This window comes from Drosophila subobscura, chromosome A, assembly GCF_008121235.1.
Source record: "Drosophila subobscura isolate 14011-0131.10 chromosome A, UCBerk_Dsub_1.0, whole genome shotgun sequence".
NCBI lineage: Eukaryota > Metazoa > Arthropoda > Insecta > Diptera > Drosophilidae > Drosophila > Drosophila subobscura.
Window position 1 is genome coordinate 7,302,866 of NC_048530.1, and position 27,180 is coordinate 7,330,045.

Consider the following 27,180-nt stretch of genomic DNA (forward strand, 5'->3'; position numbering starts at 1 on the left):
AAAACGGAGGCAAAGGAGAAAACGATTTACAGGCAGAGTGTCATTGCGATCTAAAATTGAATACCTGCCACATAATTATTGGAATTAAAAGCCACTAGCCGCAATCGAAGCATATTAAAACCACACAACTCGAGATGGGAAAGAGTTGCCATTGTCGATGGACCAGTGCGTTGGTTTAGTTTTTAGTCAAAATGAATGTTTTGTTTTAAATTGTAAAGTGTTTATTATAGCATTATATCAAATGGGTTTGTTATATCTAGTTTGTGGATCGAGGAATGTTTGCTATTTTCCGTTGGCGCTGTTGTTGGTGGCCACGGAGAAAGCAGCTTTGACCGGTGGGCGGTGGGATGCGGCGGCCGTGTTGCTGATGTTCCCTTTTGAATGGCCATTCGTTATACTGTGAGCAAAGGTGCTGCTGTCTTATTGGAAGATGATGGCTAGGATATTGAGAATGTACTCTTCCAGTACAAAAAGCCAGTCAACTTCATGAACCCAGGACTAGTCCTCGGCCTCGCTCTCGTTTTGGTCCTCCTCATCGGCCGATTCGTAGAGTTCCATCTCGATCTCGTTTTGGTCCTCACTTTCGCTCTCGTTCTCTTTTTGGTCCTCCTCATCGGCCGATTCGTAGGGTTCGATCGAGTGCACCTCCACATTGACATCCAAGAGAAGGTCATTGTTGGGACGATCATAATCAGCATAACCAAATTCGTTTATACGTAGAACCGCTGGATGGACAGGAGCTTCAGTTGCGGTCAAAGGCGAATTCGGTGCCGGGACATTGATCGGTGCCGGGCCAGCGGTCGATGCCGAGACATTGCTCGGAGCCGGCACATTGGTCGGAGCCGGTCCATCGGTCGAAGCCGGTCCATCGGTCGAAGCCGGTCCATCGGTCGATGCCGGCACATTGATCGGTGCCGTGATATTGGTCGGGGCCGTGATATCGGTCGATGCCAAGCCGTCAAGTCCTTTGCACAGTCGCTTATTCTTTGGCGAATCCATAATGAAAAATAAGGAAAAATAAAACTGAAAAAATTCGGAACGCCTGCGTTTGCCTGTCGGATTGTAGAAAAAGACTCGATAGGTCGATGGGATTGTAGAAAAAGACTCGATATGTCCGATAGGCGAAAGACTTCTTGAAGTTCGCGCAGTGTTGCCAGACTGATCAAGGCTCCATCGGGAGTTCTTAGGAATTGTTTTGGTATTTTCAATAACAACTTTGTTTACTTATATTTGTGGCATGCAGAAATACAGATGCTGGAGTTTGAAAGGCTGCGACAATCGATCGGAAAATGGAAGCAACAATGAAAAGGAGCTACGTAAATGTTGAGGCTGAAATGTCGCAACATTGTTTCGTTTTTTGGATCCAAGTCACATTTTATCGGGACTGTCAAGTCCCAGACCCGAGTACGAGCTGGAAACAGTTTTAGGCATTTCAAGTCCAGACGTTGGGCCGAGCAGATCTCCCAGTCGAATAACTAAATAATAAAATGTGAGTTCGGAAAAAAATATTCGAATCCAAAATTGTGAACAAAATTTGAAAGTTGAAAAATAATTTGTAACTTATGTTGTGGACTTTTTAATAGAAAAATTAAGAGAAACAAAATTCCAAAATTAAGTGCGAAAATGTTTTGGAATATTTTACTTACAATTTAGCTTCAAAATTAATTAGTGAACGTTTTTTGGAATATTTGATGGATAAATTTGCTTAAGTTTCGCGAGACAACGAAAATAATTATTTGCGAAGATATTTTGGAATATTTAACGAACAATTTAGATTCAAAATAAACTTGTGAATATTTTTTGGACTATTTGATGGAAAAGCTTAAGCAAATTTCACGAAAATAAATACCAGAAATTTGCAAGCAAATTTGTAAAATATTTTGCTGATATTTTCGCTTTAAAATTCATTTGTGAACGTAGTTTCGAAAATTTTGGTACAAATTTGACAAAAAATTCTGTTTTAATATTATTGTAATTTTTATTTTTGTATTTATTTATTATTTTTTTTGTTGCAGAGCTACCTTGAATTTATAATCCAGTAACGAACCTTTAATAATGGGCAAGCTCCGTGCTTTCATGATTTTATGGTGTAAGTATGGAAGCCTATACCTGCCTCGGATGTTGCTTCTTATTGGTGGTGTTGCTTGCAGGTGCCATGCTGATGGTGCAGCAGCCAGGCATTGCCCAGGGTCCGTGGGGCATGCTCTCGGATGACGACCATGCTGATGTCAAAGATACGGGATCGTGGAAGACTTCACCTCAAGTAACTGAAGAAACTGACGGAACAACCATGGCCATGCCAACAGGCAGTCCAGATGAGGATTACAACATTTTTGGCGTTACCGAAGCAGCACCTAAAGGCAGATTGACCATCACATATGCACCCCAGATCCGTGGGCCTCGATTTGGCTCATCGAATGGACGTGACACCGATTTTAAGCGCCAAGTGGCATTGGCTCGCGCCAAGCGCCGCAAATTCGCGCTGATGCAAAAACGTTGCCAGTTCGCATCGGAACAGACGCTGCAGTCCATCAAGCAGAATCCTTTGATGAAGACCCAAGCACCAATGTCGCCTGCCCACGTGCCCACTGAAGCCCCTATGGCCTCTGCTACAGTGAAGGCCTCCATCGCGACCGCCAGCTCAAACGCTTCTGATGTGCCATTTGTATATTACAATAAGGTAGAGACGCCAGCCAGCAATGCTGAGATCAAGGTGTTCGAAATGGCGATTGAGACCTTTCAGCTGAAACCATATGACCACTCGAAACCGAGAAAGTTTCCTCAGGATATGAGTGGAGTTCCGTTCTCGGATACTCTCGAGAATGGATCACAGGGTAACCACTCGTCCGAGCACAATCAATGTCGCCAGTCATCGATGTATGACATGTTGCTACCGCTTTTGACACCGCTGATGAACATTCTGCAAACAAAAATGGTGACACAGACAACCACTGAGAAGCCCAAAGGACCAGTTGTGAACAAGCAGACAGCCTGGAAGCAGTCACCTTTTGATCTGCACAAAGGCACGACAATTGAAAACCAGTCTCCCCGTGTCACGTACAACAGCAGCGAGGACACAACGGTGGGTGTTGAATCCCTGATTCAAAACAGTGCAACAACCCCCACACCATTTGAGATGCCGAAAGACCAGTCACTGTTTGAGCTGCATAAACGCCAAATTATCAAAAAGTACAAGGCAGTCCAGCGCCATCTACGCCAACGCCACCGCCACAAGGAGTCATCTCTGAATAACGTCGACAGCGCAAGAGTCCCTTCATTTGGGAGCCCAATGTGGGAGGACCAGTCACCGTCTGAGCTGCGCAAAAGTCGAAAAACTCGAATTGCAAAGCGCAAGGCATCCCACCATCAACGCCACCGAAGCCACCAACTTCACCGTGACACGGACAAGGGTGACGACGAGAACTCGCCGAAAGACTTTGGGATGCACAAAAAACCAAAAATAGAGCACCAGTCACCGGCTGAGCTACACAAACGCCAGCAGATGGCCAAGAAGAAGGCAGGCTACAACCAACAACGCCACAGCCACAAGACCCCAACTCCGCGGACTGAAGACCAGAATACCGACGAGGACATAAGGAAATTCCTTGCGGAGCACAATCCCTTTAAGATGAACGACAGCTCAAATTTGGAGAAGATTCTCAACAGCCAAAGGATCAAAAACCCCTTTCAGTTGCACAGCATCCGCGTGGATCACCCAACGATGGCTCCATACGTGACAACGACGACACCTCTTTGGCTGAGCAACGTCTCAAACAAGGAGAAGAAGTTACCATTTGAGCTGAGCGACGACAGCTGGGTCACACCATCGTATGCCGAATTTCTGAACAACCGTGAGGCCGTGATGAAATCCTTGGAGATGCCATACAGCCCACCGTGGGAGGAGCTGCAGAAGAGCCAAGAGATAAAAAATCAGTCGCCCTCTGTGTTTCCATGGCATGCAGCATACCCAAATAACGACAAGGTCTTCGCAACACCGTTAAAGCTGCACAAAATACCAAAGGAGGAGAGCCCGTCGCCATTTGAGAGAAAGGTCAGTCCAGTGTCGGAGGGCCAGGCATCGTTGGAGCTGCACAAGAGTCCGAAAAGTGAAAGCCAGGTGCCCTTTGAGCTTCTTCACAGCCGCGAAAACCAACCCTTGTACCCTCTATACCCGAATAACGGCGAGCACACGGCGACACCCATTAAGCTGCATGATCACAGCCCAAAGATAGATTATAATAAGTCACCCTTCGAGACTTACCAGAACCCAAAGCTGGAGAACCAATCGCCGTTTGAGATGTACCTAAAACCAAAGGTGGGATCGCCCCTTGAGTTGCGCCACAGCCACTTGGATCAGCCAACGTATGCTCCATTACACCCAACTAATGACGAGGAGACGCTAAAACCTTTAGAGCTGCAGAGCAGCCCACCGAAGGAGAATAAGTCACCATTTGGGATGCAACACAGCCCATTGATGGACAACCAGTCGGCCTTTAAGATGCGCCAAAGCACCGTGGAGCGCCCATTGTATCCCACATACCCGAGGATCAATGCGGGCATTCCGAAGATCACAGAGATGAATCAACTCAGGAATACCGTCAAAAAGACTTTGCTGACCAATCCCCGTGTTGCCGCATGGCTGCTGGATATTATCGACGAGGCTAAGGCCATAGCGACCGAAAAAATTAAGAAATTGACGCTCAAGCGACAGGCTGACAGCAAGAAGGAAGAACTGGAGACATTTTACAACCCCAAGGAAACTATTGAAGGCACCGCACCTGTCCTCACCTGTCCCGTTCGCCAAGGACCTCCTGGCAAATCGCAAAGGCGATACACTGATTTAGGTTTCTAGATATAAGAAGATAATAGCGAATAGGATGTTAGGTTGATAGGTAGCTAGGATTTTGATTTGTTCTTGGGGGTCACATCTAAATTTGTAGGTTTTTCTAAATCAATTTTAAATGTAGTATTTTAGGGCAATTGTTTAGTTTAATAGAAATTAAGTTAGCTTCTGGGAATGTTAAATTGTTTAAATGTTTTTTGGTTTTTTTGCATGAAAAATGATTGAATGCCAAAACAAAAGATTTGAGATTAGATGCACACTTGTAAGAGATTAGTTGCAGAACTAAAAAAATAATATTAAAATCAAATTACGCATTTAACTTTAAAACGAGAATTTAATAAGGGGAAAAACGATTCAGTTTTCGAATCAATTAAAGTGAAACAACAATCTGTGGCATCTTATGTTGCTTACAAACGTTTTTGCAGAATACTTTCAGGCTGCTGCGTTGATCGTAGAGCGATCGCCACATGACTGTTCAACCCCTTTGCATGCCTAAAAATAATCCCAATAAATATACAATTCCTATGGGGAATGGCTTTCACATTATTATGCACTTTATTTTGAATGCCTCTCTCTCACTCACGCTCAATACAATCAATCAATCAATAAACAAACAGGCTGTGGGTGCTGTATTTTTTACATTCACAATAATTGTTTCGTTTATTATTACTTTAGTTTGTTAATAGTTAGAGTTCTCAATAGAAATAGTGGCTGCTGCTGCAGTCATTTACATATTTATTTCTTGATTGATTTGTTATGTGTGTACGATGCTGGGATCTCGTGCTAAACAAAAAAAAAAACATAATCAAGAAATGAAAACAATAAACAATGAGTAAATCCTAATTATGAACATGACTTTATGGCAGCTCCACCATCAAACTCTCTTCGGATGCCACTTGTGGGGATGCAACAGACAAAAACTACTACGCTTGTAGACCACAACAAAAAGTGGAGTTGTGTCTGAGAAATCGTTTCGTATAGCTCTATGTATGGTGTGGGAGGGCGTGGGAAGGAGCTAGGGATACAAATACCATTATACAAAGATACAATTACAATTTCCAAGGTACGCCCGACATAACATTTCTCTTCACGTTTAGACTTTAAATTACATTTTACGCTCTTCGATGTTTCCATCATTTTTGTGTACAAAAAAAACAATTTGGTTTCACGCTTGCATTAGCCGAGATTTAGCTTTAGATTATGTGCTATATATGTATATATATATGTATGTATGTATGTATATAGGTGTATAAGTGATATATCGTATCGTGTATAAATAATTACAAAAAAATGTCTTTACGATGTACGAAAAAAAAATACTTGCGCTCAATTTCAGACATGAAACAAAACCTTTACATCGAGGAGTGGGGGAGGGGGATAGGGTTGCAGAGAAACGCGAGAGAGAATCGATTCTCAATCCTCTACTACTGACGCCGCACAGTCCGCTCCCGTTCGCGTCCGCTCTCTTCGCGCTGCAGGCTGCCATGCCTGGGCGGTGAGGTGTTGCCGGCGGCGCCGCCTGCTCCAGAGCCACCATTGAGTACACGCGCCTTGCGCGATCTCTTGAACTTGGCCATGTCCTCGCCAAAGACGTCGCCCGTACGCAGGGCCGAGATGAGGTCATCGAACTCGCCTTTGTTGTCGCCGCCGCCACCCTTGGCCGGTGAGTCGCCGCCATTCGTGGGCGACGAGGACTTCAGGCCAAGATTGCGGGCAACGCTGCTCATGAGGCCGGTCTTGTTCTTGCGATCGATGGTCCGCTTTTTGAGCTCGGCCTCCTGCTTGGCCCGCTTCTCCTCCTCCTCCTGCCGTCGACGGAAGCTCTCGTTGTCGTGACGCGCCTCCGCAAAAGCGCCCAGGAAGGAGTCAAAGATGCCAAAGAACTCGTCCGGCTGCAGCACGGATCCATCTTCACCGAACAGCCGAACGGCCCGATCGAAGCGCGTCTTCATGTCCTGGAACTTGTCCTCCAGCTCGGCAAAACGCACCGATGCCTGCGTGTGGAACTCCCGCATGACGGGCAGGAAGCGATCGCCCTGCTGTGCGGGCCCCGAACTCCGATGGAACTCAATCTCACGGGCCACATCCGCCAGCCCTGTGCGCAGCATCTGTATGTCCTTGTCCATCTCGCCCAGCGACACCTTCGAGGCGCCGCGCACATGCGGTATGTCATCCTCCAGCTTCAGCAGATCCTTGAACTTCTTCTCGATCACCTGCACCAGATAGTGGAGCAGCGTTGTGCCCTTGGCCGCGCTCGATTTGGTGTCCGCCAGACGATTGAGCGATGCCAAACGAAAGCCAGAGGCATTGCCGCGTGCCCCACGATTCATGTAGTTGCCTGCAACGGGCAAAAGGATGGAAGTAATGGCATGTATGGCATGGAGATTCGTGTTTTATGTTAATCCTACCCAAGGCCAGCACCAGTTCCAGTAACTTGCGCAGACGTCGAGAGCGTGCCACCTCGCGTGAGGCCTCCATGACGCTCTTGATGCGCGGCGTCAGATCGTTGACGGTGAGCATGAAGCGCTTCTTGTAGTGCAGACTCTTCAGCCGCTGCTCGTAGTGGGGTATCCTGTGGGTAGGGGCAGAGAGAAAGAGCAGATATAAATCACAGACTGCATCTGAGAGCCGCAGCAGCAGCAACTCACTTGGATATCTCGTAGAGAAAACGATCGGCACGTGCCAGCGATTCAATGTCCTCACTGTGCTCGTCCAGCAAGGCTCGCTCTTCGGCCGAGGGCGTGAACTTCAACAGCTGCTCGACCATGTCCAGCTGCAGCTGCTCATTGCAGTCCATGGAGAGGATGGCTCTGCGGAAGTTCAAGGCAAAGGATTAGTCAGGCGTTGGGCTTAGCTTGGGTTCGTTCTTCCTACTTGGATATTTCCACATCGCTCATCTTCAGTTTGCTCAAGAGAATGGTGCAGTTTTGGGCTCGTCGTCCATCGATCACTGAGAGCACCTTCTGTTTGTTCTTCTGTCCAGTGGGTCGTAGATCCTCGTAGGACCCATCGTGTGCCTGTCAGGGGTAAGAACATAATTAGAGCTGCGGCAGAAGCGGGAGCGGAAACGGAAGCAGTAGAAGGACTCTTACTGGCACTCCATTCTTTTGGTAGGCCGAAAAGAGTTTGTCTATCGACTCCAGTTCCATGTTGTTGTACAGCTTGCTCTCGTCCAGTTCGCTCCAGACGGTGCCCTGCAGCTTGGCATCCGGCAGCTTGGACCAGTTGAAGCTCTTCAAGGGATTCGTGGGCTGTGGCACGTTCTTCTTCGGCAGCTCCACCTTGGGCGCCACAGGAGCTGCAGGTAGAACAGGGACACGGATTAGTGTTGGATCCCTCTCTCTCTCCCAATTGCATTACTCACTCATTGCTGGCGTCATGCTGGGCGGCGGTGGTGGTGCACCGGGACATGGCGGCGGTGGCGGTGGCAGCATTGCTGGCGCCATTGGCGGTGCCGGCGGCGGTGGAATGGCATTCAACATCGGCGGCGGTGGTGGTGGCGGCGACACAGCACCATTGCAGCCGGTCAGACCGGCAACCTTTTGGTCATCGGGTATGCTGCCTTCGGTAACGAGCCGCTCGAGACGCGCTCGCTCCTGCTGCTCGCTGTGCAGTCGATGCTGCAGATCCTCGGCCTTCATCTCGGCACTCTGGGCCCGCTGCACGGCCTGCGAGTGCTGGGCGGACTCCTTCTCGAGGCGTTCGCGCATGCGCGCCAGTCCCGTCTCCAGATCCTCCTTCTCCTGCATTCGCAGATCGAGTTCCTGCTCCTTTTTGGCCAGACGCGACTGCACCTCGAAGTTCTCGCGCTCCAGCTCATCCGCTCGCTTGCGCGCCTGCGTCAGTTGCTCCTCCTTGACCAGCAGACGCACCAGCTTGCCCACATCGATCTGCAGGGGTGCCACATCCGGATCATGGACTGGTGACTCGCTGGCCAGCTTCAGCTGCTTGCCGGGATCATCCAGGGGATCGGGTATGAGGTCGCTGCTGGGCCTCTGCTCCACTTGCAGCACAATCTGTTGGACCACGCGATCAATCAGCAGCCAATGCTCGGTGCAGTGGCCCGTGTCTGCAAACAGAAATCAGATTAGTTGCAGATCCAGGCCAGTGGCTGTGACACTTACAGGGTAGCAAGAGCATGTGCTGCAGCAGTGACAACATGTGTGGATACGCTGGCGAGTGGCTGAGCTTGCGGCGCAGCAGCTCGAACATGGAGCCGGCGCTCTTCGTGTCCACATGCTCTTCGTTGAAGCGACGTGCGAATTCCTTCTCATCCTCGGCCCGCACCATCTCAAAGAAGTCCTGTAAAGCAGCGATTGCAACGATTAAACAAACACTCCGGGGACAAACACCAGCGACTCGGGACTCACCAAATGCCTGTCCAGCGTCTCGTTCTCGTGGGTGCGCAGCTTGTCGATCACCGGCTGGATGCCCAGCATTAGAAATTCATAGCGCAAGTGCAGCCTAAACTCGAGATTCTCCTGCCCGGGGCCATAGTTGAGGACAGCATTCACAAAGGACATGAGGGCCGTCTTCAGATTCACATTGTCCCTGTACGCATAGGTCGATCTGTCCAGGTCGTTGACAATGCTCTGGAAGCGCGTGCGCTCTGTGGCAAACTCCTGGAAGTGCAGCATGGCCTGCAGCACCTTTCGATGCCCGCCTGGCACCAGGCACACGGCGCCCAGGATCTCCAGGGCCGCTATTTTCGTGCGTATGTTATCCGCCGCCAGGGAGCGGGCAATCGTGTCTATGGCCGTGGGATGGGCCAGCACATGGGCGCGCCCCATCGAGTTGTTCATCAGCGCCTTGATGCAACCAATGAGGCTCGTGTGCAGCGAACTGTTCGCCACACGTATGTCCAGCTGCAGCAGTAGATTGAGCAGCGCCGGCAGACCGTCCAGCTCCACAAAGCGCAGCACAAAGCTGTGCGTGGAGGTGCGCAGCGCCGTCTTCAGAGCATCCACGAGAGCCGCATGGTTGTCCAGGCGATTGCTGGCCCCATCGTGGCTGGGCGAGTCCTCGGGCGAGAGGGAGACATGCACCACCAGCTCCTTCAGCCGCTCGATGTAGTGCTCGGCCGTCGGTGGCTGATGGCCGGCCAGGGCCGAGGGTCCATCGGGGCCATCGCCCGCCTCCAGCGGCTGCTTGCGGGAGCAATAGATTTGCCATTTCTTCTGGGCTGGCAGACTGAGCATCGCCTCCTTGTTGGGCGCCGTCAGATCGAGCTCCTCGACCAGTTCCGCAAACTTTGTGTCCAGCTCATCCACCGACGGCATCGGCTGTGTGGGCGTTAGGGTCTGCAGGGTGAAGGCGCCCTCCACCACACAGATTTCGGGCGGTTCATCGTCCTGCAAAGACAAAACGGAATATGAATGTTGATTGATTGTTTGTTCGCTTAGAGAGAGGCATTCAAGCGGAGCCCGCACAGTAATTGGTGCACGTCCAATTAGAAGTCTCCCCATAGTCTCCGCTGCAACCTTGCAATCAAAACATTAAAGTCGAAGCGGCCAGTTCTGCTTGCCCCTCGCTGTGACTCATCTGCTGGTTAAACTTTGTTTTTATTTTTATGGAATCCAATCCAATATCTTCTGATGGCTTCTGAGGCATAAGCGGAGGAGCATTGGAGGCAGAACTATTATGGGAAACCAAGTAAAAACGAAGCTGAATCGATGAAGAATCAAGAAGTAATAAATTGGAGTTATCCGCACACATTGGAACTGTGAAAACTGCCAAGAACTTGCATGAACTTGGAATCTGGCAAAGGTTTTTTCCACTAAAGAAAAGGCCAAAAATGCATTTTCAAATAAGAGTCTCCACAGTTTTGTCCTGGATTTACATGCACAAATGTGTGGAAAAGTGACACTCAAGCCAACATTCTATCATCCAGTGCCTGCTGCAGTGTCGTGTTTTTCCTGCTAAAATTCTAGAGCCGTGAATTCCCATGTGAAACATTCTCGGCACTGTCGAGTGGGAAGGGAGCTCGTGACAGTACTTGTAGTCGTATTATCGCTTTGACTGTGGCTCGCTCTTATGCAACATTAAATTTGCTGACTCGTGGGCAACCCATAAAAGGCAGGCGGCCAGGCAGCAAAGAGCGAGAGAGACCCACACAGTGGAGCCGAGTGCATGGGACTCTGATTTCAATTGGCAAATTGATTCGTATAGCATTTCGCACGTGACTTTTCACTGGGTTCACTCGATTCGATTGCACACGCCGCCGCCCTATCTGAGTGGGGGTTCGGGGGCATGTGGCACTTACCTTGAAGCAGCCGCACCAGGCTCTCCTGCCCCTAAAGACGGGCATCTTTCGCTTTTGCTGTTGTCTGTAGTGTTTCTGTAGTGGAGTTTCGTTGCCCGGCCCGTTGCCGTTGCCGTAAAAGGACGAGGACGAGGAGGAGGACTTTTTATATCCTAGAGTGCTGCTGCTGCCGCTCTGGCTATCGAGGTCCTGCTGATGCTGCGAGTGATGAGAGTGCTGCTGCTTGAAACCAAATGGTAGGGATCCAAAGGTATAGCCTAATATATTATTCGTGTAGAATGAACCACTGCCCAGACCGCCGCCCAATCCAGCTTCGTTGCTGTTCGCATGATCGTTGCGCGACTGAGCATCCAATGGGTGGCACGATTGCCTTTTAGTGGCAATGTCACTGTTGCTGCTGCTGCTGCTGCTGCTGCTGCACTGATTCCAATACCGATAGAGACTGTGGAAACAGTTGTAGTCGCTGAGTAATCCCTTCCAGTGCTCAAAGTCGAAGCGTTCTTGGAAGTTGCCCGATGAGGTGTCGCTGCTGCCTTGTGGATTGTTGTGCCTGTGACTGTGGCTGTTCCTGTTGCTGTTGCTGCTGCTGCTGCTACCGCCCAGGGGCAGGGTGGCGGTGCTACCACCCTCTGGACTCTGTCTCTCGCGGCTATAGCTGAGGTCGCAGCTATTTAGGCTTGTGATGGACACCAAGCTGCTGTTGTGATTTGTCTTTACAATGCTGCCAGGATGATTCTCATAAGAGTCTCGATTGTTGTTGTTGTTGTTGTTGCTGCTGCTGTCGCCTGTTATCGTTATCTTTGTCACACCCGCAGAGGTGCCGCCAACAGCTGTTGTTGCCGCATTGATTGTAATGCAGTTGCCACTTAGGCTGGCTGCTGCTGCTGCTGCTGCTGCTCCAACTCCAGCTGCAGCTCCTTGTAGCTGCTTCTTCTCTAGAGTACTCTCGGGCGTGGTCTGCTGCAGTATCTCCGTACTGTTGGCACTGTGCGTGTCCGGCTCATTGATGCACACGACCGAAGGACACGACTGTAGCGTCTGCAAATTAGAGAGAGATAAAAGAAGGCATTAATATTATTCGTAAATATATTCTACTGCCACTGCGGGGGTGTCCAATTCCAGAAACAACAAACACAAATATCCATTCATGCGACTCTGATGCAACTGTCATAACTACGTACACATACGAGCATGTTGCAACTGCCACACAGCAAATATTCACGTGGGAGAGAAGCCACAGCCAGCTGCAGCTCTCGTTCCTGCGTCTTTTGTGTCTGCTATGCAAATTGTGCATTACAATTGGATTGCCATGCCACATGCCACACACACATGTAACTCCCTGCCCCATAAGCCACATAATCCACATAATTCCTCCTCGCCGACTCTTTTATTGGAAGGCACTTAAAACGTAATCAAACACAAAGCCCACAGTAATGATGGCTTATTAATTTACTTTCCTTTGCCTGCCCCTGCCGCATGTTGTTGCCACATTCCCAATGCATTCACCATGCGGTATTTGTGGTCGTGGAAATCGCTTCTCAATGCCCGATTGAGCAATTCTCTCTTCTCCCTCCTATCCTGCCTTTCAGCAGCGCTTTTTCCCTTAACGTTTTAGTCTGAAATTATCTGAAATATCCTTCCATAAACCATCGCTGTATCCTTTCGCTTTCGCAACTTGCGTTTAATTTGATGAATGTGAATCAATATCCATGTGCTCCATGTGCTGCGACCACTGCATTTTTCTCTCTTGCCTTCTGTTTGGCTGCCCCCACCAGTTGCCGCCGCTTGTGTGCCACAAATCCCCACAGCGCCGGCGCAGCGTCTCAGCAGCTGTCGTCGTTGATGTCGTCACAAATCAGGTCAATGCTTCAGCTACAGCTTCATGTCACAGTCGACATCCCCACGTCTGAGTCTGAGTCTGAGTCTAAGTGTCTGTCTAGCTGTCCGTTTGTCTCTCTGTGTGTCTGTCTGTACCTCCCTCCACCGATTCCAAATTCAAGTCTGGGCTGTATCTCTGAATACGTTTGCATATACACGAATCCGTCTCTGAACTGTTGCCCCACGCTCTATGCGGCTTTGGTCCACGCGTGGGTCCAAATTAGACTCTCAATTCGATGCGATTTGAATCGATTTGCTGTTGAAATATGTCCCACAAATAAGCCCAAAGCCCAGAGGAGAGATGCAAGTAAAGAATGCACAGATCTGTTTGTGATTAACAATAATTGAACTGAAGTTTTGGAATATTGCATATATAAATGTAAAGGCAAAGTGATAAATTGGTGGGGCAAAAGATCGCCGAGGACATGAGGTTGAACTGCACACAATTGTTGAGATAATCGTCGTTTGGGTTGGAAATAGAGGCCCAGTCCTATTCACCAATACTTTATTGCAGCATTCAAAATGCTGTCAATCTGCATAGCTTCTTCCTCCAAAAAAAGGGGAAAAAACGGATAAAGAAACGTTGAAAGTTTCAAATTTCACGGACTATTTTTTTGTTGCGATTTTTTTCCCTAATTTTTCACACTTTCCCAGAAGGTGTCGGAGTCTCTCACACACACACACACACACACACACACACCTGTCTTGCCATATCCGTATCCGTGACTGTGACACGCCCCCTACGCCATAACCAAACCGCCAGTGAAGTATTTCCGGGGGTGCCACCCACCCACAAATCCAACCAACCAACGAACAATCCATTTATTCATCTATTCCAGCCATCCATCGCGTAATAACTTTATAGGAAAACGAATTGCTTAGCCGGAAAGTGGAAAAGTGTGCTGTGAAAATGTGCTGAGTGCGGAGGATAAGGTGCGGAAAAGCATCTGTGCGATGTGGAATGCTCTTGTGGCTGCAGAATCCATTGCGGTCCATGGAGTAGAAGGCCACTCGACGATCATTGCCATTGGCATGGGGCATCTCCAGAAAGAGGATGAGCCTTTCTTAAACTTTGCCTATACTTAAAGAAGAACCTTTTCTCATGCCATTCCTCAGTCTTAGGGAGCTTAGGGAGTAAGCTTCTGTTGCCAGGAGTGTTTGACCTATAAAAACCCTTTGTCCAAAGTTAACTTTACTCCGAGAATAAGCGGAGAATCTGTATAACCTTTTCTCAGAGGCAAAAGAAGACTTCTGCCATTGTAGTTGAAAGGGTGAACCTCCGCCTTCCAGTAAGTCTATGGGCTATGGACAAAAGGGTATCCAACGGTGGGTCTGTGTCCACGTCGATTAATTTAACACCCAATCCCATGGATTAGCGCCTGCCCTTTAGACAGCCAGAGTGCAGGAGGGAGAGAGGGACAGGAAGAGGCAGAGAGATTGGGGGCGAGAGGAAAATCAAATGGCGCAATGTCTGGCTGCATCCAAAATGAAAAGCGAAAATGAATACAAAAACTAGTTTTTCCGCATGCCTAAGAAAATAAAGAAAACATGTCGAAAGGCAGCAACAGCAGCAGCCAGCCACAGAGTGCCACATGCCACCAGAGCCACCACCACACAGCTGTGTGGCAGCAGCACCAGCACTAGCAGCAGCAGCAGCCATCAGCCAGAAAGAAGAAACTTTTCCTTTTCCTTTTTTTGTATATATATTTTGTTTGGGGTCTAAGCGCATCTTTACCCAGTTTTTCAGAGGCTGCCTGCTTAATTATCGGTGCACACACACACACGCACACGCACACAGGGGACAGGTGGTGGCAGCTGGTGGCATGTGGCAAGCATCAATCATACGCAACGTTGCACCAGCGCTTTCCTCGTCAGCAGCCAAAATGTTGCATTTTCCAGGCATCCATCCAATCACATCACAATCTCACACGGCCCAAAAATAGTCATTACGGGGCCCGCAACTAAAAGAAAACTAATGGCCACAAAGTTGCTGGTGTGGGGACAATATAATGGGATAGGAGTGGGAAGGGGGAACGGGCAGGGGGGTGGGGAACTTGGTGGCATTTTTGGCATTTGCACGATAATTGCCAAGCATTTTCTTCCATTTTGTCATTTGCGTGGCGGCACTTTTCAGTGTAGTTTAGGGACAGAAGGGAGAATGCACTCCATAAGGACCATCAATGGATGGACAAATGAAGATAGAAAATTAAACATATAACTTTGTTGCACTTAGATGATAGAACCTCTAAGTTCTCCTCATGGTTCATAAGTCGTGTGGCCTTGCCTTCGAGTGGAGATTCGATTGATGTGGTCTCTTCCAGCTGACAGAGACAGAGGTGGGAAATGCGGAACTAACGACCGATGGGAACTTGGGGACGCACAAAGTATATCTAATAGCAGAGCAATCCCCAATTGTCCCCTTCTCCCAGCCACCACAGATGTACATATGTACATGGTAGATGCAGCATGTGGCACTCCCGATACAATAAAATAACCAAGAATGATCCACAGATACACAAACACAGATGCACCCAACGGGTAGCAGAACAGTCGAGACAATAAATTGGATTTATTTTTCTGGTTTTCATATTCCATAAATTTTTGTTGTGGTTTTCCATGCCCAATACCCTTGCCAGTGGGTATAACCCCATTGTAGGATCCCTTGCAAAGCTGGAATATATACCCTCAGCATCACGGGGCAGAAAGGGTATCAAATACAACGGTGTCCTTCCGCTCAAGCAATCGAACGAGCGACGTGGCAGTGGCGGGGCCTCGACAATTGCCGCTGGACCGTGGTGAAGGTGTTGTAAGGTGTTGGTTACATGCAACAACCACATTAGCACCGCCACAACGAGAGAGCCCCCAGCCACAAGGCAAAAAGCAAAAAGCACAGGCACTGGGAGGGGGGCACTGAGATAAGTTGAACAACAGCCCACAACAAAACACCACAATGGAAACGGCCAACAAGTAAATGTGTAATCGAGTAATCGAGTAATCAGGCGGGCATGCGGGTGCTGAAATTATTTCACTATGCATGTTGCAAGAAAGTACAACAATAAAATACAAATCGACCTTTCTTTTACCTGCCACGAACCACCTCCTACAATCCTCACAACTTGGACCATGCCACAGAGGGGAGGCTCCAGCTAGGGACATTTATTTCACCCACTTTAGGATACATCAAGTGCACCAATCGGCACAAGGCAACACTTGAAACTGGTTCCCAGTTGGTTCAAATAAATAATGAATACAAATCGTCGATTTTTGTTCGGGGTAAGGAGTTCGAAGCCTTAATTCGGAAGCAGTTGTTCGAGCGGAGATCGTGCTTTTGAAAATACATGAGTTCCTCCATTTGAGTCCATTTAACTCATATAACACATGGATCTTATCCAAAGCTTCTATTATGTATACAAACATTCCTTCAGCAACGTCTCTCACTCGTATCGCATTGCATTTTGTGTGCAGTTTGTTTTCGTTTGCGGCACGAGATGTCGTGTCGGATTCTTGTCTCTTGGTTTCTGTGGTCTCTGGACTTTTCTTCGACCGTTCTAACATTTCAGATCTTAACTAATTTGGCCCCAAATACTGCACTGCACAGCACTGCACCCTCCACAAAATCCACAATCTTTTTGGAGCGGCGGCAACTGGGGCTCTGTGGCTGCTGCAATCTAAGACTCATTTACATTTTTCGGCCGCATTTCTGCAGAGGCTGTTTGGTCTTTGGTCTGTTTCTAGTTTAATATTTGTTGGGTTTATCTAACTTTTGATATTTTCAGCCACAAAATAGGCGTCAACTCCTGCCACACAGCCACACAGAAACAACCACAGCCATTGCCCCTTTGGATCTCTCTGAGAATTTATGGGCAAAAGTGCAGCCAAAGTGGGTGCAGCCGTGTGGCAACAACCATTCGAAATGAGTGCTCGAGAGGAAAATCCCAACTAAAATGTCAGTCTCCCGCATCGCTGGCGAGGGGCAAAAATCTTGCAAAAACAAAACAAAACAAAACAAAACACATCGAAACATATGCAAAAGTGCAAGTGTTTTCATCTCCTGCTGCGGGCAACAAAACTTTCACTAACTGAAGTTGTTTTGCGGCTGTAATGTTGTTGTCTTTTGGGGGCATGCCTCTGGATCCACCAATGCTGCTGGCCCATTGTCTGGCACTGGCAGTGCCCGCCCAGCCCTGCCCTTTCTTCATGTCTCATGTCATCTTGTGGTCATCTTTCATCCGTTCATCCGCTTATCCGTTCATTGTCCATCGTTTGCTGGATAATCATCTACCACCAACCCAGCCATCCATCCATTCAGACATCTTGTCGAACCAAAGCGTAGCGAAGCAAACAAGTTGTTTTGTTTTTTGGCGAATTGGCAAAGTGCTTTTTAATTGTGATTACAACGATCGCGATCGCAGCAACAAATGATGAGGGTCCCTCATCTCTCATCGCCCAAAAAAAACACAAATTGTGGAAAGTCCAAGTGTCGATTACAGATAATGCAGATGGTGTGAGTTTAACTCGGACTTGTGATCGATCAGGAAGTATGTCCGATTGATTGACAATCTATTAATACGTTTATCTGATGAATCTTCAATGTTGCACTTCAAACTATCAAAATATTTTTAATGTTTTAATGAAAAAATGAGTCAACATTAAATTTGAAGCATTTAATTCTCTAGAAGGGCAGAACATCTGAGAGAGCTCGAAACGTATTACCGTTGCTGCCATTCCAGAACCATTTTTATTCTCTTGGATCCGAAAAATTGTATTTTTCTGTATTTGTCTTAAGACTGGAACTTGCACCACAGACTGGATTTGAGAGTGGAGAATTGAGGGAATGGCAGCGCAATATTCGACTGACATTTAAAGTTTAGGAGGCCAACAAAATGTATGCTCGAGGGACGGGCACACAACGATGAGGCGAGGCGCCAGGCATAAGGCAACCGGCACCAGGCACCCGGCACCAGGCACAGCAGACAGCAAGCAGAACAGACACAAAGCGTCATCGGGGGGCACATTCGAATAATTATAGATCCAATAATGGGCCTAATTGGCCAACTGTTTTGGCTTAAACAATTAGCAGATGGATGATCGACTGAATGACTGAGCCACATGACTGAGGTGTGACCTTCACAGCCGTAACGGAAGAACTTTGAAATGAAAAATAAAAAGGCTTAAAGACACTTTTACCCTCTAATGAGGCAGCTCTTGGCAATCGCTGTGGGCTAAGATTTCGAGTACAGCAATTAATTATGCCATTTTCTAGCGCATATTATCTGTGTGCGTGGAATCGCATGTTTTCCCCTCTTCCACCTCTCCAACTGCATAATGAACGACCCACGACGAACAGCACCAGACCAGCATCGACTGGCAGTTGAAGTTGAAGTTCTATATATGTATACCCGCACTTTAGTACACATAGATCTATGTACATATGTCTGTCATATCTTTATTTATGGGCAAGTTTGGTCATGAAGTATCTACAGATACAACACCCCAGAGTGATCCACATCGGGTGCCAGGGCGGAAACCAGTTTAGTCGATTGAGATCGATTGCGAATCGAAATGGGAGTCGAGAGTATCTTCAAGATAGAGGCACCCAGAGCTAAATCTTTTTCGATTCCCTTTCAGTTGGGGGCACCTAAGACATTTAAGCTTTTTGCGAAGAGCTGAGCATGCTTGGGGAATGCATTCTATACTAATAATAAAAGAAAAGAAAAAATACATCTGTAAATAACAATCAAGAAAAAACAATTAAATGTATTCCATGAGACATTTCTCAACTGTTAAGTTCTCTGAGGAACTTATTGTACCATTGTAGTGGGCGGTACGAGCAAAAGGGTATTGAAAACTTCGATAAGTTCACCTTTTGTGAATTGTTTTTCTTCTTTTTCTCGCTCTTTGTTTCACATTTTCATCATGACATTTATTCCGCATTCTTGTAACTTGATTTAGGCTTGGTGTTGCACAGCTACTAAACATTTTTTTTTTTTTGCGGTGCCTGTGCCTGTGCCTGTAGCTGTGGTTGTTGCTGTTTGCCGCTGTTGCTGGTGTCGCTGGGAGTTCAGGTCCAGGTTGGCCCCCGGACTGTGACACCGGGACAAGTGCGGAATCGTGCAGATCGTTCTCTCTTCGCTCCACTCCACTCCACACTTCTCAGGGGAGAGGCTTGCGCAAGCGAGAGAGCTAGCCGCCTGCCGTAGTTGGCGATGGAATGGAATGTCGCGAGGGAATTCGCACTTAATCCACTGCAGAGTGCGACAAAGGGGAGGAGAGCTCGGACTTTAGGGGGTTACATTGAGAGATTATAATTTCAAATTGAGCCTGAGATCGAGAGATATTTTTAATGGAGATCTTAGCTCCGAAGGGTATTTGTAGGGGGAGATCCCTCTGCATTTTGCCATTCGCTTGGCTTGTCCGTGGCGAGAGAGTGGGCACTGTGGGCAGCTTTCATACATGGCTGTCTCAAAAATGGACTTCGTGAGTAACCCAAACTAACATTATTAACAATAATTAGGAAAGTTATCTAAGCAGAAGGGCCATATATTCAAGCAAGTGTGTACAAAGCATATGGCTTGGCCTCTATCTGTACATTCTAGAAGCAGGAAAGTTACAGATTTTTGTGACCAACACCACAAAAGCTACCCATAGTGCGTCGCCTCAGTTGAACTTGTGGCTCAGTGCTATTGTTTTTGCTACGAAATAGGGAGAGAGAGAATGTGTGGGTAGATCAAGTGAAGAGATCAAGAGATAAGACACTTGCGACTTTTCGGCGCATTCATGTTCTTGTTGCTGAGAGAGCGCAAAGAAGAAATTGCTGAGAGAGCAATGAAAGCAATTGTGTGCCCAGAGAGCGAGCGTGCATTGCGTGTGCGTGAGAGATGAAGAGATCAAGAGATAAGACAATTGCGACTTAAAATTGCCAAAAACACAACACTTAGGAATACGGCGAATGCAAACCCTCGATGTGTTCATCTGCATATCTGTATGTGCATGCTCCTTATGCTTGGCGAAATGAAGGTACCCTGTTTGCAAGTGGGAAGGGTATGTACTCGCGCAACAACAATCTCAACGCAGCGGCGGCGACAACAATTGTTGTGCAATTTATCTTTATTTAATTGAACTTTTACTTTCATCGGTTATTGCTGTTTTTTCCCCTCTGCTTTGCTGCTCAGCGAACGAACGCGTTTCATATTCATTGCAAATAATTTTTCAGACTACAAAATCAACAGGAAAAAAAAACCTAAATGTGCATGTGTGCATGAGTGTGTGTAGGAGATACGAGTGTATCTCAGCTCTGCCGATATACATTTGTACATATCTGCATGCTAATCTGGCAAATCAATTGATGTGCGCCGCGGGCACTTTATACAACAACAACAAGAAAAATCCGATATAAATTATTAATTCGAAAACAATGTTAAGCTGAACAAAAATGAAGCAAAAAGCTAAGAGCGAACCGAAAAGCAACAAGCAAACAGGCAAAACGATACAGAAAACGAGACACAAAAGCCGGCAGCCGAAAAAGAAAAGTTCAAGAAAATCGAATACCCCCCCAAATCCACCAAAAGATAGAGATACAAACAAGAAACCAGAAACAAGTTTCTTTTATTCAATTTTTGTCTTTTTTTTTTTGCCACAGAGAGCTTTTTCTTTGGCAATTTAATTTGCCTAAACGATGCGGGGGGATATCTACGACATAGAGAGAGGGGGACAGAGCGAGCAAGAGATGGAGGTAATTGATGCCTGCATCTCGCAGATACTTTTGGAAACCAACACATAATGGGAGCCGCAGATCAGATCCGCCAGATGAGATCATTGCCAGCAGCAGTCGAAATCGATTTGTTGTGTCCATTCATTCCAAACAGAAAGGTTTCCATCAAGAAACTAAGTATTGGAAAGAACGTCCCTGTAGAGCAGTTTCAGATGCCAAACGATTCCCATAACTCCACTACCCATGAAATATATGGGCCACTGGAGATGGGACTCCACGTTGTGGAATGTTTGCCATCAGCCACTGCTCTCTCTCTGCAGAGGTCAGGGATGAGCACTGCACTGCACTTCAGATGACTGATGACCCCTCAGCGATTGGCAGTCGAATGGGAGTCCAAAGATGAATGCGTTTCATTAGGCTCCACTTGTCTGGTGGATCGATCGAGACACGTGCCGTGGCGTCTACAGGTCCGGGGTCCCAATCATCCAATCGCTGGCTGATCTTTCATTTCTCTCTCTTTCTCTCTATTTCTGTCTTTCGCGGCTTCAAGGTGTCGATGCCGTAGAAAGCAAAAGTTAAAACCCGAAAGCCCGAAAGTAAAGCCCAAGTATCTTGACCCTCATTAATTCATTCAAGTAAGCCGCCGCAGCAGCAGCAGCCGCAGCATTCGCGAAAAAATGAAAAGGAAAAAATTGAAATTTACAAACTTCGGTCTTGGTTTCAGTTTCTGTTTCAGTTTCGATTTCAGTATTTTGGTGTTTCAGATTGGAAGAGATGGGACGGGACGATGGGAGAAGCTGTGGCAGCTGAAGAGAAGATTATCGGATGTTTAATGTTTTTTTACGGGCCACCTGCAATTAACATATGAAATTTATTTAAATTCAATTTTTATATTTCACATTTCTCAGAGACTCTCTGCGATTCGCTTCTTGGCGAATGTATTTTCACTTTCGTTTGGGGCATCCGAAAATCAAAATATAAATACAAAAAAAAAACCAACAAGCAGCAGTGTGGAGCATCCGGCCGGCCACCTTTTGCGGCCAGAGCAGAGCCAACCTGTTTGGGCCATCGTCTCCCTGACTGACTGCCCGCTTACCCGTGATTATTGTGATTGTTGGTAGTGTCCAAGAGACCACGAGACGAGAGATGGAAGCGAGCAGAGAGGAGGGACCTGGCCACAACGACCACGAGACACCAACAGAGAAGAGCCACAAATTGAAAACCGAAAGTGAAAATATGTTTATCGGCTGAGTGGCTGTGGCTGTGCCGGCGGAAAAAAAAAGAAAAAGACGGAAAACAAAGCAGAAGATCGCATAGATCGTGCGGAGTTTCCCCCCCTCAGCCCATGCCCCTGTCCCTGTCCTCTGTCCAGTGTCCACTGTCCCCCGTTCGCGTCCGATCCATCGACGACCGTGTTCAATGCCGTAAATTAAGTTGGCAATTTCTCGTTTCTGTTTGTCGGTGAAATCTGTGGCTCGGACAAAAGAAAACTCCTGCCGGTGGAAAGCGGTTTCCCTGCGGAATGAATGATTGGGGCATGGGGTCAGTCGTTGAGTGGCAAGAGTGAGTGCTGCGGCATCGAGAGAGGCTGCCGATTGACCTCGACCTCGAGCAGGAAAATACCAGAGGATTGGATTATCCGAACGGTTGGAATTCCATTCAAATCTCGAATTATTCACATTACTGTTTAGCTTTTACCTTTCGTCTGCGTGGTGGGGGCTGCTGCTGTTGCTCCATTTTGGATCCGCACACACAAAATCCACGATCTAATCCCTTGGAGAACTGTAACCACAACTGAGACTGAGACGACGACAGGCACGTCTGTCTGTGTCCTCACGATATTTGGGGCGAATCTTATCTTCAAGACAGTGCCAAAAAAAATATGATTCCCATTTATTTGCATGCCTCTGACACTGACAATGATATGGCCATCGCGAGAGATATAAAGATACATCTTAGAGATACAAAGATACCGGAAGATAAGAGAAGAGAGAGAGAGAGAGAGAGAGAGAGAGAGAGTAGAAGCCTGAGAGAGCAGAGCGGCTAGCACTTTCACTGCACAAGAAACTGTGTTTTGCATTTACATTTTATTAGCTCTAGTGCTGCGAGATGGACATGTCTATGGGGAATATATCCATAAAGAGATGATTCCATGGGAATGTGTTCACAGCTTTAGCTTCGCATGTCTCTCGAGGGTCAACATCATCTGGTGGGTGGCTAATGTCCATGTCCGGCATAAATTTCATGTCTCTCTCTAACTCTTGCCCGCTTTTGGCTCTTTTTTTGGCGTAGGTGGCCGCAAATGTATCGCATTACATGCACCACATACTTTTGTGTCTTTGTGCTGCAGTTGTTTTCTTTTCTTTTTTAGCTTTTTAGTGGATTAAGTAAGTCTGCAGGTAAGAGCTCTACTGTTGCTCTCTCTTTCTGATTCGTCGTGGAATCGAATTTGGAATTGGAGGAGACTTCACATGCAAATCAAAAAGACAGGAAATTATTACAACTTTTTACCTATTCCCCTGCCACACCACGCTCCCCCTCGTTTGGAGTCTTGTTTTGTTTTTGTATTTGCATTTTTTTGGTCATGTGCCTGGGTCTGGCTTTGCTTTTTTCGATTCATTAGCATTACATGGCTTCCGTATTTGGTTATGAACTGACTCCCCAATGGAGCGCGGACTCCAAAACCCATTCCACAGAGACATAGATAAATTATGTAGGCATGTATGTACATAAATTTTGCATAAGGTTCGTCCCATTTGAATGGGTGGAAAATGGGTCAAATATTCCCCCCCCCCACAAAAGGAAACCGGCTGGCTGCCGCATTATTGTTTACAGCTATCGGGGTTCAGGTTCAAAGTCTTTTGAAGTCTTGAGGGATCGTATACAACGTTAGGCTGCATCTCAATCCCTCCATATATTCTAAGGAAGTGCCAGCTGCTGCTGCTGCTGCTTTCTTTGATGTGGTTTCGGGCGCTGCCTTGGCGGTTGATCTTCGGTTACATTTAACGTGTGGATTACAAGTCGAATGGCGCATCATAGATTCAGAAACAGAATAGAACCAGGTGAGACGTCTCTCCCCATCCCCTTTGTGTGGCGTCTGTTAGGTGCGAAATTCTTTAGCAAATGCGATAATTTATCCATCAATCAGTTGCCTGGTGGCACACATTCCACATTGCCGCTCGCTGAAAAGCTGAAAAGCTGTAAAGCCATCCGAAATGCTCATGAGAATCAAGTCTATGAGTGTCTGCCAATGTCAGGCCTAGAATCCGCCAACGGCTTACGTCATAAATAAAGTGGAGCCAATCGGTAGAGGAGCATAAAAAACCAGACACCAGACCCCACCACAGCAGACCACTAGACGGAGGCCACCAGCAAAAGCGACGAACGGCAAACGGCGAACCAGTTCCACATCTCAAGAGAAGAAAAACTGCACTTTGAGATCAAGTTTGCAGCAGGAGAGGCCGCAACTGCAACTGCAACTTTGTGGCTGATGCGGCAGATGCCTTATGCAACCTGTGCAGCACATGCAAAGTGCCGCTGGTCTGGTCTGGTCTGGACTGGAGAGAGTAGGCTTAGCCCCCAAATTCTAGCACAGATTGCGGTAGTTGACGTCACAACGGGGCGCTCTTAGAGGCCAACGGCAGTTGCCGTTAGCTGCCATTGGACTGATACTCCTCCCGATACTCCCGATACTCCTTCTCCATCTCTCCCTGGGATTGTCGTTTAGATAGCAGTTTGAAGGTTGCTTTGCAGTTTTGCCCAGAGTGCAATTCCATGTAGGAGTCGTGGCAGCCCCTTGAGGGACGTGCCAAGCGCCAAGCCCGCAGAATGTCAGGCAAAGCCAGGAAGTGATTGCGGGACAAAGCAAAGCAAAGCAAAGCAAAGCAGGCCTGGAGCAAGTGGAGAGCGGTAGAGAGCAGGTGAGCCAGCAGGTGGAGCTGTGAAGCGTGGGCCTAGCGTGAGGGGTTCCCACAAATACAAACACAAGTAGATATGCGCCCAGACAGTGTGTACAAAACGTAATGGGGGAAAAGGTGATCCATATACATTTTAACATATTATGACATTTCCCCCTCATCAAGCAAAAGGTGTGGTGTTGTGTCAGTGGTTCAGGCTTGTAATTTGAAATGATTTATTCGATAAGTGCCCATCCGATGGCAATCGAACGAGTGCAATTAAACGCTGCTTGTAATGTGGATTATACAATTAATTATCATTTGATATTTCATCGAATTGTGTCAATATTAATTTATCAAATGCGTTCGCAGACATCGAACATTATCCAACAATTTCTGATGGATTTGTGTGCCATTTGCTCCATTATGAAGGCTTTTTAGACTTTTTTTGCCCGAAAAATGTATATTTGAATGCATCAATAAATGTTGAATGCAATAAATGAATGTTCATTTATCAATGGTCATTATCGATAAGTCGATAGATCATTTCACTTGGAAAGTATATTGCATCAAAAATTGCAATCCCCGTCCCACACATGAGAAGGGGCTGCAATCACGGCTCGTTAACGGAACCCACAGACACTGTAAAGGGGAAAGGGGCGGGAGTGTGGCGGGTGGCAGCAATTACTCAACTCTCTTCGATGCACAAAAAAAAACGCCAAGCCACCCCACACCACACCACAACAAGCCCCACTTTAACCGCCTCATCAGCATTTCTACAATCGAAACAAAAATAAAACAAAACAAAACCAACAACAAAAACATTATTACTAATTAATTATTGTTGCACAAATGCTCGACGCTTTGCTGCACTCAACGCTGCTCCCCACCACTGTCTCTGCTCTACTCTTCTGCTGCAGCAAATTTGCTGCATGGACAACAGGCCGATGGACGAACGGCAAAGAGCACAGCGGACGGACAGACGGGCGGACAGACGGACAGACGGACTCTGAGCTGGCACTTGTTTGTTATGCGGTGCGCGGCATTTCGTCAGCCTCGTCGTTCAATTGAGAGGGGGGGCCACTCATTGGGGCACACACTCAATCAAGGGAGGCAGGGAGGTACGGATAGCTGGAGGATGGAGAGCATTGGGCACTTAATTTCGTTTGAGCCGCATTTCACTTTCCATTTCTCCACAATCAAAATGCGTCGAGTACTTGCCGACTGAAAGACTTGGGGCGGATGGGGGGTATCCCGCGACGCGACACGGTGATTGGAAGGCGCAAAAATTTCAATTTCATTTTATTTATGAGCAGGCAGGCGACACTTTTGAATGCAAATGATGGCTAAATTGTGCTGGCCAAGCCAGTGGAGCCGCCGCTCTCTTTCTCACTTTTATGTGCACCCTGACTGTTTTGGCTTTGGCAAATTCAGCTTTAATTATTACCAAAGTCTTCCACCATTCAGCCATCCATTGAAGAAAATCCGTAAAGAAAGAGTTCTGCTGCTTTCAAATCAAGCTTAATTCTAATGGAGTTTCAATGGAATTTGTAGCCCAAACTAGAATGGGTATGCTCTTCCTTCCAACTGAATGTTTTATTTATTTTTTTTGGCTCGGAGACTTGAGCTTCGGCAGCGCAGAAGAGATGTCCGAAAAGCAGATAAACAATTGTTTTCTGGACCGCTGCAACACTGACCTAAACCATACATAATTTTGTTGGAAATTGTGATTAATCTAAGGCTAATCTTTCTTTGTTTTCCACATTATACAACAGGCTGGGACTCCTGTATCTGATACAGGTGTCTGCACATAAAAAAAACTATGAAATCGGGATGATAATCTTTTATGAACCCTCTAACGAGAATGCAAACAGACAAACAGTTTAAAATTCTTCTGAATTCTAATTATTTAACTGTTTCGTTTTTCGGTGTAAATTCAAAACTATTCAGCACACAAAATGGCTCTTTCCTAATTCTGAAAGAAATCCTCTGCAAACTCAAGCTTTGATTTTTTTGCTAACAAAAATGTGGGAAACTGAGGAATACAGAGGTCAATATATGTACATACGTTGTTAACTTAAGGGAATTTGTTTTAGAACTTTCGAAATAAAAAATAAAAAAACGAGTACTACTTGCTTCTCTCCCATAATTCCATACAGAAAAACCAAAACACTCTTAAGAAAGTCTTTCACGGAAAGGAATTACAATTCTCAATGAGAATCACAAAGAGAGAAATTGAAGTCAGACGAAAAGATCTTCCAATCCATGACTCCCATGGAGGAAGACCTTAATGCATTTTGGAAATTGGAAATTCCGTGTCGAGGTCGCGCCGTGTATAATCCCATAAACTAGATCACGAGACCCTCGCGAGATCTCTGCGGAGCTACTTTGTAGCCAGCCAGCAAGCAAGCACTCACCGTGTTGATCTTCTCCATGAAGACGCTCATTTGGTTTTTGGCAGACATTATTCTGCTTCAGAATTCTTCCGGTCTCCTCTTCAATGAAGTGTCAGACTCAGGCGGCACTGCCTGTCGGTAACGGCACACACATCACGCACAACACAAGCCAAACACACACCGCTGCATGCACC

General features: G+C 47.0%; 2 protein-coding genes across 4 annotated transcripts; one reads left to right on the forward strand and one right to left on the reverse strand.

The window, feature by feature from the left end:
• The first annotated feature begins 1,431 nt into the window (after positions 1-1,431).
• LOC117903096 lies at positions 1,432-5,111 on the forward strand. Of its 2 annotated transcripts, none has more exons than XM_034814906.1 (3): positions 1,432-1,489; positions 2,016-2,089; positions 2,151-5,111. In XM_034814906.1, the coding sequence occupies exons 2-3, from the start codon at positions 2,056-2,058 to the stop codon at positions 4,850-4,852; spliced, it is 2,736 nt and encodes a 911-aa protein (XP_034670797.1). In that variant the 5' UTR covers positions 1,432-1,489; positions 2,016-2,055; the 3' UTR covers positions 4,853-5,111. The 2 variants fall into 2 exon arrangements, with proteins under 2 accessions (XP_034670797.1, XP_034670798.1); XM_034814907.1 differs by lacking the exon at positions 1,432-1,489 and adding an exon at positions 1,583-1,934.
• A 367-nt stretch (positions 5,112-5,478) lies between these two features.
• Positions 5,479-27,180, reverse strand: LOC117890122 (disheveled-associated activator of morphogenesis 1). 2 transcript variants are annotated; one of them, XM_034794813.1, is made up of 11 exons: positions 27,008-27,180; positions 11,106-12,143; positions 9,214-10,194; positions 8,968-9,145; positions 8,208-8,912; positions 7,936-8,141; positions 7,718-7,860; positions 7,492-7,653; positions 7,252-7,415; positions 6,245-7,181; positions 5,479-6,200 (listed from the first exon to the last, which is right to left on the reverse strand). In XM_034794813.1, exons 1-10 carry the CDS (start codon positions 27,053-27,055, stop codon positions 6,268-6,270), a joined length of 4,539 nt encoding a protein of 1,512 aa, XP_034650704.1. In that variant the 5' UTR covers positions 27,056-27,180; the 3' UTR covers positions 5,479-6,200; positions 6,245-6,267. The 2 variants fall into 2 exon arrangements, with proteins under 2 accessions (XP_034650704.1, XP_034650695.1); XM_034794804.1 differs by having other exon boundaries at positions 5,479-7,181.

Excerpts from the sequence above, each read along its gene's own strand:
- LOC117903096 (XM_034814906.1), top strand. The coding sequence starts at position 2,056 with ATGGGCAAGCTCCGTGCTTTCATGATTTTATGGT. Across the intron at positions 2,090-2,150 it reads TGCTTTCATGATTTTATGGT|GTGCCATGCTGATGGTGCAG; the intron begins GTAAGTATGGAA and ends TGTTGCTTGCAG.
- LOC117890122 (XM_034794813.1), bottom strand. The coding sequence starts at position 27,055 with ATGTCTGCCAAAAACCAAATGAGCGTCTTCATGGAGAAGATCAACACG. Across the intron at positions 8,142-8,207 it reads CAGCATGACGCCAGCAATGA|CTCCTGTGGCGCCCAAGGTG; the intron begins GTGAGTAATGCA and ends TTCTACCTGCAG. Across the intron at positions 7,861-7,935 it reads ACCAAAAGAATGGAGTGCCA|GCACACGATGGGTCCTACGA; the intron begins GTAAGAGTCCTT and ends TACCCCTGACAG.